The sequence below is a fragment of the Ips typographus genome, linkage group LG10 (assembly GCF_016097725.1).
Source record: "Ips typographus isolate SLU linkage group LG10, UJ_Ityp_2.0, whole genome shotgun sequence".
Classification (NCBI taxonomy): domain Eukaryota; kingdom Metazoa; phylum Arthropoda; class Insecta; order Coleoptera; family Curculionidae; genus Ips; species Ips typographus.
Genome location: NC_138431.1, coordinates 2,786,046 through 2,803,538, shown reverse-complemented (window position 1 = coordinate 2,803,538; position 17,493 = coordinate 2,786,046). Strand labels below are relative to the sequence as shown.

Here is a 17,493-nt window from a genome sequence, read left to right as displayed (position 1 = left end):
TCTAGGCTGTTACGAAAAGCAGTTGTAAGCTTCTCAGTTTATTTAAGAACATTTGGAAGCTTCTAAACTGTTTTCGAAGCTTTTATTAGTTTCTAGGCTATTTCAAGAACATCAGTGAGCTTCTGGACTGTTTTAGGAACACTTGGAAGCTTTCAAACTGTTTTAGAAGCGCTTAGAAATTTCTAGGCTATTTTAAGAGTTTCTGGAAGCTGCTATAGATACTTTTGAAAGTTTCTGGAAGCTTCTAGGCTGTTGAAAGAGAAACTTGAAGCTTCAAATCTGTTCTAGAAGGTTTTGAATAATGTTTCTAGACGGTTTTAAGAGCTTCTGAAAGCTTCTAAACTCTTCTAAAGACTTTTGAGAAAGGCATTTGGAAGGTTTTAGGCTGCTCTAGGAGCTACTAGGCTATTTCAAGAACCTCTGGATGCTGCTAGATAGTTTTGAAAGTTTCTGGAAGATTTTAGACTGTTTGAGAAACTTTTGAAAGCTTCTTGGCGGTTTCAAGAGGATTTGGAAGCTTCTAATCTGCTCTAGACGCTTTTAGAAGCTTCTAGGCTATTTCAAGAGCATCTGTAGGCTTCTGGGCTGTTTAAGGAAAATTTGAAAGCTTCTAAACTGTTCTAGAAGCTTTTAGAAGCGTTTCAGGAACTTTTTACACTTCTAGGCGGTTTCAAGAAAATGTCGAAGATTCTAAATTATTCTAGATGTTTTTAGAAGATTCTAGGCTATTTCCAGAACATCTGTGAGCTTCTGGGCTATTTTAAGAGTTTCTGGAAGCTGCTATAGATAGTTTTGAAGGTTTCTGAAAGCTTCTAGGCGGTTGCAAGAGAATTTTGAAGCTTCTAATCTGTTCTAGAAGGTTTTGAATGTTTCTAGATAGTTTTAAGAGCATCTGAAAGCTTCTGAACTGTTCTAAAAACTTTTGAGAGACTAAATAGAGAACATTTGGAAGGTTCTAGGCCACTTTAGAACTTTCGAAGCTGTTCAAGAAGCTTCTAGGCTGTTTCAGAATCATTCAGAATCATTTGAAAGCTTCTAAACTGTTCTAGAAGCTTTTGGAAGATTCTAGGCTATTTCAAGAACCTTTGGAAGCTGCTAGATTGGTTTGAAAGCTTCTAGACTGTTTTAGTAACTTTTGGAAGCTTTTAGGCGGTTTCAAGAAGATTTAGAAGTTTCTAGTCTATTTCAAGAACAGCTGTGAGGTTATGGGCTGTTTTAGGAACACTTGGAAGCTTTCAAACTGTTTTAGAAGCGTTTAGAAGCTTCTACGCTATTTTAAGAGCTTCTGGAAGCTGCTAGATAGTTTTGAAAGTTTCTGGAAGTTTGTTTGAGGAACTTTTGGAAGCTTCTTGGCGGTTTCAAGAGTCTAATATGATCTAGACGCTTTTAGAAGCTTCTAGGCTGTTTGAAGAGCATCTGTAAGCTTCTGGGCTGTTTTAGGAACATTCGCAAGCTTCTAAACTGTTCTAGAAGTTTTTAGAACCTTCGAGGCTTTTACAAGTATATCTGAAACTTGCTAGATAGTTTTGAAATCTTCTGGAAGCTTCTAAACTGTTCTAGAAGCTTTTGGATATTTCTAGGCGGTTTTAAGAGCATATTAAAGCTTCTGAACTATTCTATAAACTTTTGAGAGACTAACTGGAGAACATTTGGAGGGCCTTAGGCTGCTCTAAGACCTTCGAAGCTGTTCAAGAAGCTTCTAGGCTGTTACGAAAAGCAGTTGTAAGCTTCTGAGTTTATTTAAGAACATTTGGAAGCTTCTAAACTGTTTTCGAAGCTTTTATTAGTTTCTAGGCTATTTGAGAAACTTTTGAAAGCTTCTTGGCGGTTTCAAGAGGATTTGGAAACTTCTAATCTGCTCTAGACGCTTTTAGAAGCTTCTAGGCTATTTCTAGAGCATCTGTAAGCTTCTGGACTGTTTTAGAAATATTTGAACGCTTCTAAACTGTTCTAGAAGCTTTTAGAAGCTTCTAGGCTATTTCAGAAACCTTTGAAAACTGCTAGATTGGTTTTTAAAGCTTCTGGAAGCTTCTAGACTGTTTCAGGAACCTTTGTACTCTTCTAGGCGGTTTCAAGAACTAGATAGGCGGTTTCAAAAACTAGATAGTTTTGAAAGTTTCTGGAAGCTTCTAGGCGGTTGCAAGAGAATTTTGAAGCTTCTAATCTGTTCTAGAAGGTTTTAAGAGCATCTGACAGCTTCTGAACTGTTCTAAAAACTTTTGAGAGAGCATTTGGAAGGTTTTAGGCTGCTTTAAGAGCTTCTAGGCTATTTCAAGAACCTCTGCAAGCTGATAGATAGTTTTGAAAGTTTCTGGAAGATTTTAGACTGTTTGAGAAACTTTTGAAAGCTCCTTGGCGGTTTCAAGAGGATTTGAAAGCTTCTAAACTGTTCTAGAAGCTTTTAGAAGCTTCTAGGCTATTTCAGGAACCTTTGAAAATTGCTAGATTGGTTTTTAAAGCTTCTGGATGCTCCTAGACTGTTTCCGGAACTTTTGTATTCTTCTAGGCGGTTTCAAGAAGATTTGGAAGATTCTAAACTATTCTAGATGTTTTTAGAAGATTCTATGCTATTTCCAGAACATCTGTGAGCTTCTGGTCTATTTTAAGAGTTTCTGGAAGGTGCTATAGATAGTTTTGAAAGTTTTTGGAAGCTTCTAGACGGTTGCAAGAGAATTTTGAAGCTTCTAATCTGTTCTAGAAGGTTTTGAATGCTTCTAGACGATTTTAAGAGCATCTAAAAGCTGTTTCAATGTTCTAAAAAGTTTTGAGAGAGCATTTGAAAAGTTTTAGCCTGCTTTTGAGAGCTTCTAGACTATTTCAAGAACCTCTGGAAGCTGATAAATAGTTTTGAAAGTTTATGGAAGTTTTTAGACTGTTGGAGGAACTTTTGCAAGTTTCTTGGCGGTTTCAAGAGGATTTGGAAGCTTATAATCTGCTCTAGACGCTTTTAGAAGCTTCTAGGCTGTTTGAAGAGCATCTGCAAGCTTCTGAACTATTTTAGGAACATTTGAAAGCTTCTAAACTGTTCTAGAGGTTTTTAGAACCTTCTAGGCTTTCACAAGTATATCTGGAACTTGCTAGATAGTTTTTAAAACTTTTGGAAGCTTCTAAACTGTTCTAGAAGCTTTTGGATATTTCTAGGCGGTGTTAAGAGCCTATTAAAACTTCTGAACTATTCTATAAACTTTTGAGAGACTAACTGGAGAACATTTGGAGGGTCTTAGGCTGCTCTAAGACCTTCGAAGCTGTTCAAGAAGCTTCTAGGCTGTTACGAAAAGCAGTTGTAAGCTTCTCAGTTTATTTAAGAACATTTGGAAGCTTCTAAACTGTTTTCGAAGCTTTTATTAGTTTCTAGGCTATTTCAAGAACATCAGTGAGCTTCTGGACTGTTTTAGGAACACTTGGAAGCTTTCAAACTGTTTTAGAAGCGCTTAGAAATTTCTAGGCTATTTTAAGAGTTTCTGGAAGCTGCTATAGATACTTTTGAAAGTTTCTGGAAGCTTCTAGGCTGTTGAAAGAGAAACTTGAAGCTTCAAATCTGTTCTAGAAGGTTTTGAATAATGTTTCTAGACGGTTTTAAGAGCTTCTGAAAGCTTCTAAACTCTTCTAAAGACTTTTGAGAAAGGCATTTGGAAGGTTTTAGGCTGCTCTAGGAGCTACTAGGCTATTTCAAGAACCTCTGGATGCTGCTAGATAGTTTTGAAAGTTTCTGGAAGATTTTAGACTGTTTGAGAAACTTTTGAAAGCTTCTTGGCGGTTTCAAGAGGATTTGGAAGCTTCTAATCTGCTCTAGACGCTTTTAGAAGCTTCTAGGCTATTTCAAGAGCATCTGTAGGCTTCTGGGCTGTTTAAGGAAAATTTGAAAGCTTCTAAACTGTTCTAGAAGCTTTTAGAAGCGTTTCAGGAACTTTTTACACTTCTAGGCGGTTTCAAGAAAATGTCGAAGATTCTAAATTATTCTAGATGTTTTTAGAAGATTCTAGGCTATTTCCAGAACATCTGTGAGCTTCTGGGCTATTTTAAGAGTTTCTGGAAGCTGCTATAGATAGTTTTGAAGGTTTCTGAAAGCTTCTAGGCGGTTGCAAGAGAATTTTGAAGCTTCTAATCTGTTCTAGAAGGTTTTGAATGTTTCTAGATAGTTTTAAGAGCATCTGAAAGCTTCTGAACTGTTCTAAAAACTTTTGAGAGAGCATTTGGAAGGTTTTAGGCTGCTTTAAGAACTTCTAGGCTATTTCAAGAACCTCTGCAAGCTGATAGATAGTTTTGAAAGTTTCTGGAAGATTTTAGACTGTTTGAGAAACTTTTGAAAGCTTCTTGGCGGTTTCAAGAGGATTTGGAAGTTTCTAATCTGCTCTAGATGCTTTTAGAAGCTTCTAGGGTATTTCAAGAGCATCTGTAAGCTTCTGGGCTGTTGAAGGAACATTTGAAAGCTTCTAAACTGTTCTAGAAGCTTTTAGAAGCTTCTAGGCTATTTCAGGAACCTTTGAAAACTGCTAGATTGGTTTTTAAAGCTTCTGGAAGCTTCTAGACTGTCTCAGGAACATTTTACGCTTCTAGGCGGTTTCAAGAAGATTTGGAAGAAGATTCTAAACTATTCTAGATGTTTTTAGAAGATTATAGGCTATTTCCAGAACATCTGTGAGCTTCTGGGCTATTTTAAAAGCTTCTGGAAGCTGCTATAGATAGTTTTGAAAGTTTCTGGAAGCTTCTAGGCGGTTGCAAGAGAATTTTGAAGCTTCTAATCTGTTCTAGAAAGTTTTGAATGTTTCTAGATGGTTTTAAGAGCATCTGAAAGCTTCTGAACTGTTCTAAAAACTTTTGAGAGAGCATTTGGAAAATTTTAGGCTGCTTTAGGAGCTTCTAGGCTATTTCAAGAACCTCTGCAAGCTGATAGATAGTTTTGAAAGTTTATGGAAGTTTTTAGACTGTTGGAGGAACTTTTGAAAGCTTCTTGGCGGTTTCAAGAGGATTTGGAAGCTTCTAATCTGCCCTAGACGCTTTTAGAAGCTTCTAGGCTATTTCAAGAGCATCTGTGAGCTTCTGGGCTGTTGAAGGAACATTTGAAAGCTTCTAAACTGTTGCAAGAGAATTTTGAAGCTTGTAATCTGTTCTAGAAGGTTTTGAATGTTTCTAGATAGTTTTAAGAGCATCTGAAAGCTTCTGAACTGTTCTAAAAACTCTTGAGAGAGCATTTGGAAGGTTTTAGGCTGCTTTAGGAGCTTCTAGGCTATTTCGAGAACCTCTGGAAGCTGCTAGATAATTGTGAAAGTTTCTGAAAGCTTTGTTTTTTTGTTTTAGGAAAACTTTTGAATCTTATTTAAGGACATTTGGAAGCTTCTAAACTGTTTTCGAAGATTTTAGAAGTTTCTAGGCTATTTCCAGTACCCCTGGAAGCTGCTAAATTGTGTGGAAAGTGTGCTTCTAGACTGTTTTAGGAACTTTTGGAAGCTCCTAAGTGGTTTCAAGAGGATTTGGAAGCTTCTGAACTGTTTGAGAGGTTTTTTGAAGCTTGTAGGCTGTTTCAAGAGTATTAGTAAGCTTCTGGGCTGTTTTAGAAACATTTGAAAGCTTCTAAATTGTTTTAGAAGTTTCTAAATAACCAATTTGACGGTTCTGTTATTCGTAGTAGTACATTTCCGCGAGTACGGAAAAGTCCATATTCCGCAAACAAAAATAAAATTAAATATTTAAAATCAACTTTTCCCAGTTCAGACAAAAACTGAAAATTATACAAAACCAAAAAAACAATGTCAAACAATTGTCTCAACTCATTTGGGTTTGGACCATTTGCACCATAATTCGTTTAGAGTACTGTAAATCTCAGTACACAGCACCATGTATCCCATCCATGCAGATGGCCCAAAACAGTTCAAAGATATACAATTCCATTTTAATTAATAGTTTTTTTCTTTTTCAGTATTTTGACGATTACCTATGCGCCATTAGGGCAAAACGGACCAATCCGCACCGTCAACACTAAACTGAGACGACTGACAAGCAAAAAAAGAGAGAAAAAACCGTTTTTTTCCCCGTGTTTAGCTCATTAGTTTGTAAGGATCATTAATCGTATAACCTTAATTATTTATTAAAAAAAATACAGTTTGCGTAATCGGCATATTATCCAACGGGAGTAATATTCAATCAATCAATTGTACGGAATCAAAATTTAATTTTTTCGTAACGATTACGCTGCTGTACTAATGTTAAGCTAATTACATATGGAACAAGCCAAATATTAATTTCTATAATGTAATCAAAATGTATCGAAACGTCTTGGAAATGCTTATTTTCCATATTTTATGTGATTCTGCGGTGCAATTTACACGAATACAGTGGGTCCATTATAAGGAGGGCCACTATGGGGATCTCGAAAACTGTTACAGATTTGGTTAAATGGGAAAAAAACGGTCTTTATAAAATGACTTTTAAGAAAACATCTTATTCAGTTTTTGAGATAATTTTTTTTATTTTAAATTTTATTTTTCTCTGACGTTTAGGTATTTTTTGTAAATATCTCAAAAACTCTGAAACTGACAAACTTAAAAATTTCAAAAATGGTACCAGTTAGCGTCATTTTGACACCGGATTTGAGTTTCCGAAGGCCAAATTAGCCTATAACAGGAATTTCATTGAGATAGTACCATTATGGTGGTTTACGAGGTACCTTAATCTAAAAACTGCAAAAAACAGTAATTTTGACACAATTTTGGTGCACTTTACCACAAAATTGCTAATAACTCGCTTATTTGATACACCCAGTAAAAATACATCATAAGACGGTAGATAGCCAATGAATGGGGCTATCACGTGACGTTGAGCGGGCGCGACTAAGTTGTACCGTTTGGCCGGTAGATGGCGTCAAATTTGATCATTTAATTTTGTGCTCTTTTGTAAATATCTCGAAAACCGTTCAACTGACAAACTTGAAATTTTCGATATATAAGTGTCTGGTCAGGACGCAACTTTTATTGTATATTAAATTTGTTTATAAAATGCACCATTTAGCTGTTAAAAAATAAAAAATAATTTTTTCACAATTTTTTCAAGGGGGGTACCCAGCAAATTTTTCAAAAAAAAATCGAAAATTTATATTTTACTTTAACCCACCCAATACCTTTGAATTGATACTCTAAAAGTAGGGTAGGTTGCCAAAGGGCGATTAAGGCTCTTATAAGAGAGCCACGCCCTGAAAAGTACCTTAAAATGACAAAAATCAAGGTCACCTAAAAAATGGTACCAGTTAGCGTCATTTTGACACCGGATTTGAGTTTCCGAAGGCCAAATTAGCCTATAACAGGAATTTCATTGAGATAGTACCATTATGGTGGTTTACGAGGTACCTTAATCTAAAAATTGCAAAAAACAGTAATTTTGACACAATTTTGGTGCACTTTACCACAAAATAACTAATAACTCGCTTATTTGAAACACTCAGTAAAAATACATCATAAGACGGTAGATAGCCAATGAATGGGGCTACCACGTGACGTTGAGCAGGCGCGGCTAGGTTGTACCGTTTGGCCGGTAGATGGCGTCAAAGTTGATCATTTTGTTTTGTGCTTTTTTGTAAATATCTCGAAAACCGTTCAACTGACAAACTTGAAATTTTGGATATATAAGTGTCTGGACAGGACGCAACTTTTATTGTGTATTAAATTTTTTTATAAAATTCACCGTTTGGCTGTAAAAAAGTAAAAATTGAAATTATATAATTTTTTAGGGGCAAAGTTTTCCAAAAAAAAAAAAATTTTATTTCTCTTTGACCATGGAAAATATCATTGGATGAACGGTTTAATTTAAAAAAATAAAGTGTCATGTGTTTGAGTCTAGGTCTAATATTAAAGTTTAATATTAAAATCACAAAAGAATAAATAAAAAAGAAAATAAAAAATTCCCAAATTTTATTATTTTCTAGATAATTTGTAAATTATTTAGAAAATCAAAAAAATTGAGGTTTTCCAAATTTAAAAAAATAAAGTGTCATGTGTTTGAGTCTAGGTCTAATATTAAAGTTTAATATTAAAATCACAAAAGAATAAATAAAAAAGAAAATAAAAAATTCCCAAATTGTATTATTTTCTAGATAATTTGTAAATTATTTAGAAAATAAAAAAAATTGAGGTTTTCCAAATTTAAAAAAATAAAGTGTCATGTGTTTGAGTCTAGGTCTAATATTAAAGTTTAATATTAAAATCACAAGAAAATAAATAAAAAAGAAAATAAAAAATTCCCAAATTTTATTATTTTCTAGATATTTTGTAAAATATTTAGAAACTCAAAAAAATTGAGGTTTTCCAAATTTAATTTTATTAAGGCCATAATCAGGCAACTTTTCTACCATTTAACCAAATCTGTATCTCTGACCGTTTTCGAGATTTCCCTCCTTATCGTGGACACACTGTATTTGAATCATTCGGCGCCTTTCGTAAAATTCCTTTAAAAAAGGAATTATTTATTAATTTATTTGGACGATTCGTGTACGTTTTTTACGAGCGTTTGATTTTTTATTTATTTGTTGTTGTGAGTTTATTTTTATGTTTTTCGTATAATTTTTGTAGTCGTAAACGCAGGCGAACATCTACTACAATCAAGTTGTGCAATTTTTTTGTTTTTTTTTTTTTAGTCCTACCGGTAGACGTTTAAGCAAACAAACATAATCTTTGTGGAGTTTTTCTCGAAAATGTTATTACGTAATTGACTGTTCAATGTGATTCAATTTTTTTTTGTATCGTGAATGTACGTGTAGGATTTGTGTAGCGTGTAGAACAAGGAAATTGAAAATAGAGCTTTCAGCGGAAATTACACTTGATGGAAGCTCTCTTTGCAATGTGTGCTCTATTTAATTGATCAAAACAGACTTTTGTCCAGGTCTCGACGAAGTAAATTGAGAAATAGTTGTAGAAACACCAAAAATAATTTGGTATTTCTCAAAGTCCAATAAAAACACAAATCTTTCATATTCACACTAGTTTGCCCATTATTTACCCAAAAATTATATTACAAGAGGAAGAAGTTAATGATCCTATGAAAGGATAAGAGACTGAAATGACAAGGGACTATCAACTGTTACACTAGACATTTTCTCTATGCAGACGATCTAGTAATTACAGCGCAAAACATTTCCACAGGTAAAAGCTGAAGCATCTTAAAAGCAATGTCTGAATTAAGCCATCTTTCATCGGAAGTTGGCCATCCAACTGACTGCTCCGAAGATGTTGGATGATGTTTGATTGAGCCACCGGCGTAGGTTCTTGAGCCAGGAATTTTGCCTTTTTCCTATTCACCTCTTCCCCTGAATATCTATTTCCCTGCCGACACCCAAAGGTTTTGTAGCGTTTTCAAATTCGTTTACACATTCAGATTCTAAGTTTAATTCTGAACAATTTCAGTCTCTTGCAAAATGTTCGTATCCTTAACCGTTTTCGAGATATTTAATATAAACCCGTTGCATCTGTGCTGAGGCATCTGGGCTATAAACGCCAGGTTTACCAAAGAAGGCTACCAAACAAGTTGATTCTTATGTTTGAGACTGCATCACAAAGCAGGTGTTCAGGACTCCTCATCTCCACAGAATCTGTAGTGTTCTTGTTTTCCCAGCCCTATCCGCTTCAGGTGGCCTCTCAAGCGACAGTGTCTTGAGAGGAGGTTTGTTCAATTTTACAAACTCTTCACTCCTTTCCTGGTTGTTATTACTTTTTGGACGTTATTACATCTTCTGCAAGGGTGTGAGGTCGAATATAACCTCCATAGCCGCTGTAGGACATGTTCTCATTGCTCCTGTTATGCATAGGCATGTGAGTCTTTGTACTTTGCTACAGGTATACCTAGCAGTACCTTGTCTGGTCTTATTGTACTAATCAACCCCATACGTAACAATGGGGTAATCAAGTTGGTATACATGCATCTCAAAATGCTTGGATTACAATCCCAATCTTTCCTGCCACATCATTAAGGCCCTTGTGATGAGTCTGAATGAGCCAAGAAAGTTTCTGATCTATGGTTACATACACCTAGAAATTTGACTTATATTCTCCAGATATCTGTATTGTTTTCAGATTTGCCATCTTCCTTCTTCTTGTGAATGGTACAACAGTGGTTTTGGCTAGATTTCAATGTACCTTCTAGTTTGCGCTCTTTGACTGTTAGCACCAGCTTCTTGTTTTTCTGCATTCTATTGCGAACTTCGGGGTTTGTCACTCTTTCAATCCAGGTTATGCGTAACATTCTGCTATAAAGATGCATTTCGAATGTTTCAATGCGTTTCTCTAAAGAGGAGTTGAGGGTACCGCTATCGCACCAGTACATTAGGATGGGGAACACGTAGCAGCGTAGTATTCGGATTGTAAGACAATAAACATTCTCCTGGCCTGTTCAATTCTTGACTAAACCTCTTCCTTCAAATCGCAAATATTACACACCAGTCTGATGAATAATATCTGCTCAACGATCCTGTTATGTATAAAGAGGAAGGCTTGTGTTTGTACCTTTGAGAAAAACGTTTGGAACGACACCATCCTCCAATATACCGAGAAAGGGACTAATCCTTAAGCATTTTACTTCTCTACCGCAGAATACGCGTGTCCTGTATAGTCAATACCCGCGCCCTTCTAAGAAAGTGGATCTAATAAGCCTCAACAAAACTGGCAGACTGGTAACAAGCTGTTTGAAGCCTATCTCACAAACACCGATTCTTCGACAACGTTTTGGATAACCCGCCCACCAGCTCTTCTTTGTCAGAAGAAAGGCCAAATGGTACTGCATGTGAATGGAAATAGTGGGGAATACCAAAACTGTATTAGAACTGATGGCGGATATGCGCTGACTACCCTGCAACATGTCCCGAGAGAACATTGGTCGAGACTCAACACTGGACCGAGAAGCTATAAAGCGCTCCGGATACGAAAGAGACTCTGATTATCTGATTATCCATGATATCCATAGCAGGCTTCATCTCGAACTCCTTCAGTTGTTTACACATTGCTTTTGTCAGAGTCCATCCTTTCACACGTTTGGATCATCATCCTTCCTTCTCATATTGCTAAATGCTGTTCTAGCTTGCTCTATGCGAATCCTTATTTCCTCCGTGTTATCCCACTCACTTGCTGAATCTGTTGACTGCCTGTACTCAGGCTTACTAGAAGCTCACCATCCCTATCCAGCAGCGCCTGCAAATCATCAGCACTTCCCGCCAGCAGAACCATATCGTCCGCATAACGCAAGTTATTTATTACTTCACCCTTAACAACAATTCCTTCCCGTGCTTCGGAGAAAATTTGCTGAGGCTAGAAGATTAAACTTTATACAGTTTTTGTCTTAGAATCCAGTGACGTAGGATCACTTGATTACCATCCACTAGTATTCGGCCATATTGTACTTAAGCCGCTAAAACAAGATCTTTTTGTAATTTAGCCTTTGCTCTTTTTCTCAGATAATATGAGTCAGCCTTGTACTAATACATCAATTTAGTATAAGGTTTCTAAGGGTATCTGTTACCGCTAAACGCAACGATTCAGAAGAAGCCGCGTTGGATCCTAGTAATGCTTCAGATACACGAATACTTGTTTCCATCTGAGGTGATATTCACTCTTCCTCTACCACTTAACCAAGAAGAGACAGTAATGGTGAGGTTGAGAGTGGTGGTTGTAGGCCAAAGCGAGAAAAAGGATGATTTCCTCTCACTGATTAAGCAAAAATCGAGTTGCCACTACTTTCTAAAGTAGGATAGTGTAACAGCGGATAAGACACCTTTATCACTTTTCGCAAAACTGCAAGAATAGTCGGATAAAGGTGCCGTAGAGGAAGTTGGCGTTATTCCCAAGATTATCCTGTCTCTCCACCGACACCACCCACCAACTTTATCCGAACTGATATTTTCTCGTCATCATCCAGCCTTCTACGTCCAGAATTGAACATAAGCCTGCCCTAAATTATTCCAGTTGTGTCGGTTCAGAGCTTCTTCCAGTTGTCAGCGATTGTCCATCGCGCAAGTGGACTCTTTTTGGCAGCTTGTGATCTAAGCCATGTTATGCGCTCGATAACACCCTAGTCCTTCTTCTTATTTCCTCATTACTGATTCCATCTTTGAGAGTCAGTTCAGTAGCGACCTTTCCATGGTTCTTCTTTTTAGGTGATTTGAGATGTTGCTATTGAAGATGTCTGATAGAGCTCCATATGCAGCCCATGTCAAGGTAATTCTTTTTTGCACTTCAGTGGTTGATACTCTCTGGTTAACTCTGGAATTTAGATACTACTAGTATTATTTGGTTACCACCGACCTTTAGGTGTTCACTTGGTATCAAATTTGTCATTCCAACTTGTCTGCTCTTAGAACTATGTCTCCTTTGGTGCCTCAGTTCAGCTGATTGAAAGCATGTTACAGGACTGCCGTAAAAAGTTTGGTGAGATAACGTGTTCGCTTGTCTAATTCCACTTTTGACTTCTTAAACGACGATCCCGACGTTAGATCTTAGTAATTCCTAAGATACAAGCACACAAAAACTTGTTTCCACCCGAGGTGGGATATATTTCTCTTCCTCTACCTAACTTAACCAAAAAGAGGAAGAAGGGCAGTAAATAGTGAGTAGCGGTTGTAAGCCAAAGCGAGAAAAAGGATGATTTCTTCTCAGTGATTACTACTACTTCTTAAAGTAGGATAGTGTTGTAGGGGTTTAGGTAACTTCTTTACTAGTTGTTAAATTGGAAAAATAGTCGGATAAAGGTGTTGAAAAAATCCTAAAACAACCTTCTTAAAGAGTCTTTGAACAGTCTTCCATAGACAAACCGTTATTCTGAATTTCAAAAACCATTTATTAGACCTTTGGAGCTTCATAGAAGGTTTGCCAATTGTAGTAAAGTGCTATTTGGAGATTATCTACCAATTTTACTGACTCAGACCACTGAAAGCGTGAAAAAAGCCTTCTTAAGGCGTCTTTCATAGTAAAACCATCACCAAATTTCAAAAAACATTTTAAGGTATGCAAATGGTTGAAAAGTGCAATTTGCTGATTTTGTACCAAGCCACTGAAAGCATGAAAAGACCTTCTTAAAGAGTCTTTGAAGAGTTCTCCATAAACAGACCGTTATTTTGAAATTGGCAAACGATTTTTAAGACCTCTGTAGCTACGTGGAAGGTATTCAAATGGTTAAAAAGTGCAATTTGCTGATTTTGTGGCAATTTCTTGGTTCCAAAATACTGAAAGCATGAAAAGGTCTTCTGAAAAAGTCTTTGAAGAGTTTTCCATAAAAAGATCGTTATTTTGAAATTGGCAAACGATTCTTAAGACCTCTGTAGCTACGTGGAAGGTATTCAAATGGTTAAAAAGTGCAGTTTGCTGATTTTGTGGCAATTTCTTGGTTCCAAACTACTGAAAGCATGAAAAGGCCTTCTTAAAAAGTCTTTGAAGAGTTTTCCTTCAAAAGACCGTTATTTTGAAATTGGCAAAAGATTTTTAAGACCTCTGGAGCTATGTGGAAGGTATGCGTATGATTGAAAAGATACATTTTTCTGATTTTGTGCCAATTTCTTGGTTCCAAGCCACTGAAAGCATGAAAAGACCTTCTCAAAGAGTCTTTGAAGAGTTTTCCATAAAAAGACCGTTATTTTGAAATTGGCAAACGATTTTTAAGACCTCTGTAGCTACGTGGAAGGTATTCAAATGGTTAAAACTCTTCAAAGAGGTTTCCTTCAAAAGACCGTTATTTTGAAATTGGCAAAAGATTTTTAAGACCTCTGGAGCTATGTGGAAGGTATGCGTATGATTGAAAAGATACAATTTTCTGATTTTGTGTCAATTTCTTGGTTCCAAGCCACTGAAAGCATGAAAAGACCTTCTCAAAGAGTCTTTGAAGAGTTTTCTATAAAAAGACCGTTATTTTGAAATTGGCAAACGATTTTTAAGACCTCTGTAGCTACGTGGAAGGTATTCAAATGGTTAAAAAGTGCAATTTGCTGATTTTGTGGCAATTTCTTGGTTCCAAACTACTGAAAGCATGAAAAGACCTTCTTAAAGAGTCTTTGAAGAGTTTTCCTTCAAAAGACCGTTATTTTGAAATTGGCAAAAAATTTTTAAGACCTCTGGAGCTATGTGGAAGGTATGCGTATGATTGAAAAGATACATTTTTCTGATTTTGTGCCAATTTCTTGGTTCCAAGCCACTGAAAGCATGAAAAGACCTTCTCAAAGAGCCTTTGAAGAGTTTTCCATAAAAAGACCGTTATTTTGAAATTGGCAAACGATTTTTAAGACCTCTGTAGCTACGTGGAAGGTATTCAAATGGTTAAAACTCTTCAAAGAGGTTTCCTTCAAAAGACCGTTATTTTGAAATTGGCAAAAGATTTTTAAGACCTCTGGAGCTATGTGGAAGGTATGCGTATGATTGAAAAGATACAATTTTCTGATTTTGTGCCAATTTCCTTGTTCCAAGCCACTGATAGCATGAAAAGACCTTCTTAAAGAGTCTTTGAAGAGTTTTTTATAAAAAGACCGTTATTTTGAAATTGGCAAAAGATTTTTAAGACCTCTGGAGCTACGTGGAAGGTATGCAAATAGTTGAAGAGTGCAATTTGCTAATTTTGTGTCAATTTCTTGGTTCCAAGCCACTGATAGCATGAAAAGACCTTAAAGAGTCTTTGAAGAGTTTTTTTTTTATAAAAAGACCGTTATTTTGAAATTGGCAAAAGATTTTTGAGACCTCTGGAGCTACCTGGAAGGTATGCAAATGATTGAAATGATACAATTTTCTGATTTTGTGCCAATTTCTTGGTTCCAAGTCACTGAAAGCATGAAAAGACCTTCTTAAAGAGTCTTTGAAGAGTTTTCCATAAAAAGACCGTTATTTTGAAATTGGCAAACGATTTTTAAGACCTCTGTAGCTACGTGGAAGGTATTCAAATGGTTAAAAAGTGCAATTTGCTGATTTTGTGGCAATTTCTTGGTTCCAAGTCACTGAAAGCATGAAAAGACCTTCTTAAAGAGTCTTTGAAGAGTTTTCTATAAAAAGATCGTTATTTTGAAATTGGCAAAAGATTTTTAAGATCTCTGGAGCCTCATGGAAGGTATGCAAATGATTGAAAAGATACAATTTTTTGATTTTGTGCCAATTTCTTAAAAAATGGTAGGATAAAGGTGTCGTAGAGGGCGTTGGCGTTATTCCCAAGATTATCTCTCCACCGCAACCTAACCTAACAGTTTTTTTCTAGTATTGGATTAACTATTTCTCTATTTCCAAGTTTAAGACCTGAATTATAAAGGATTATCATTGTACACTCTTCTTATAACAAATGAAATAATCAAACTTAGTAATAGGCCACATCTTATAGAATAGTTCGTAACAGAGTATTCTTTTGGGACAAGGACGATTATTTTTGCCTTTAGTGTTAAATTTCACTGAACTAAATTATCCTTGTACCAAAACACACCAAAAATTTAAAAAAACCCATAATAATTACTATATTACATTCATGTCACCATAAAACAACCATAATCTAGGACCATTTCCCGTTGTTCAAGACTCACCCAAAATGGTTCTATGAAGCAATTCTGGGTGGCTGGTCTTAAACCGAGAAAAACGTATACAAACAGGGTTAAAAATTAAATGAAACAAAATTTAATGGTAAATTTGAAATAAGACTGGTAGAAGAAATGTTGTTTTAGAGAAGGTGAGGTGAATAAATGGATGTGAGCCAATAAAAACAAATTTTTGGTCGAAATGATGATGTTACGCTTAAAAAATTCATCGTTTTGAAATAAATAAACATTCGTGTTTTTATGACAGTATATGTTTGTTTTTTAATTCAATCCCATCACCAAGTAATATTTAAAAAATCGACTAAAAATTCAAAAATCCGATGTTGCCACTAGTTTCTTATTAAATAGGTTGATGCGACAACACTGAAATTTCAAAACTATTTTAGTACAAAATTTACTTCCCAAACCTGTATGATATTTAGTTTTTCAGATACAGATACGTACAAATCTCCAAACAACAGAAAAATGTAAGTTTTATGAGGTACATTAGAGTGTTGGCAACCCCGCAACTGTATATACCACCACCCATTTTCATCCAAAAAATTGCATTTTATACATTTTTTGACATTTGAAATCATGATTACTTAGTAATTGAACGTTTTTAGATACTTTGGACATGTTTGAACTCATATTGACAGCTGACAACATGATTACTTATATCATGCAATTTTTAAAAAATTTTCTACATTTTTGAACATATTAAGCTAGTTTAGATATGTTTAAACATTTTTGATATCTGACATGATAAATTTTAATACTTCCAGATACTTCAAACATGATTGAACCTTTTTTTGGCAGATTAGAACATGACTAATTACTCTTTGAACATTTTAAGACACTGTAGAAATATTTGTACCCTTGCTGCCAACATGATTACTTGCATTTTGAATACTTGCAGGCATTTTAAACATGTTTGAACAGTTTAAGACAGTTGACAACATTAGTATTCATTCTTTGTACATTTTCAGACACTTTAAACATGTTTAAACCTTTTTATGACAGATGTCAACATGTCTAATTACACTTTGAACATTTTACGACACTGTAGACATATTTGTACCCTTTTCGACAGCTGACAACATGATTACTTGCATTTTGAATACTTGCAGGCATTTTAGACATGTTTGAACAGTTCTAAGACATTTAGAAAATGTGGAAACATTTCTAAGACAGCTGCAAAGATGATTAATTACTTTCCGAACATTTCTGGAAAGCTGTCTCAAAATATTCCAATATGTACAAACTGGTCTTCAAATATTAAAAATGCATGTACCTAATCATGTTGTCAGCTGTCAAAAAAAGGTTCAAACATGTTTAAAGTGTCTGAAAATGTACAAGGAATGATTAATTATGTTCTCAGATGTCTTAAACTGTTCAAACATGTTTAAAATGCCTGCAAATATTCAAAATGCAAGTAATCATGTTGTCAGCTGTAAAAAAGGGTTCAAATCTGTCTACAGTGTCTTAAAATGTTCAAAGTGGAATTAGTCATGTTTGCATTTGTCAAAAAAAAATTCAAACATGTTTAAAGTGTCTGGAAATGTACAAAGAATGATTAATAATGTAGTCAACAGTCTTAAACTGTTCAAACATGTTTAAAATGCCTGCAAGCATTCAAAATGCAAGTAATCATGTTGCCAGCTGTAAAAAGGGCTCAAATATGTCTAATATGTCTTAAAATATTCAAAGTGGAATTAGTCATGTTTGCATCTGTCAAATAAAGATTCAAACATGTTTAAAGTGTCTAGAAATGGAGAAAGAATGATTAATTATGTTGTCAACTGTTTTAAACTGTTCAAACATATTTAAAATGCCTGCAAGCATTCAAAATGCAAGTAATCATGTTGCCAGCTGTAAAAAGGGCTCAAATATGTCTAATATGTCTTAAAATATTCAAAGTGGAATTAGTCATGTTTGCATCTGTCAAATAAATATTCAAACACGTTTAAAGTGTCTGGAAATATACA

The 17,493-nt window shown here is 35.3% G+C and overlaps 1 protein-coding gene across 1 annotated transcript in view; it reads left to right on the top strand.

The window, feature by feature from the left end:
* Positions 1–15,775, top strand: part of LOC145734368 (uncharacterized) — a 173,172-nt gene extending 157,397 nt beyond the window's left edge. The window contains exons 18-19 of the mRNA XM_081987648.1: positions 5,918–14,264; positions 14,364–15,775. Of these exons, the coding sequence (XP_081843774.1) occupies positions 5,918–5,925 (8 nt within the window). The 3' untranslated portion in view covers positions 5,926–14,264; positions 14,364–15,775. The remainder of the gene's footprint in view (positions 1–5,917; positions 14,265–14,363) is intronic.
* Positions 15,776–17,493: the final 1,718 nt, after the last annotated feature.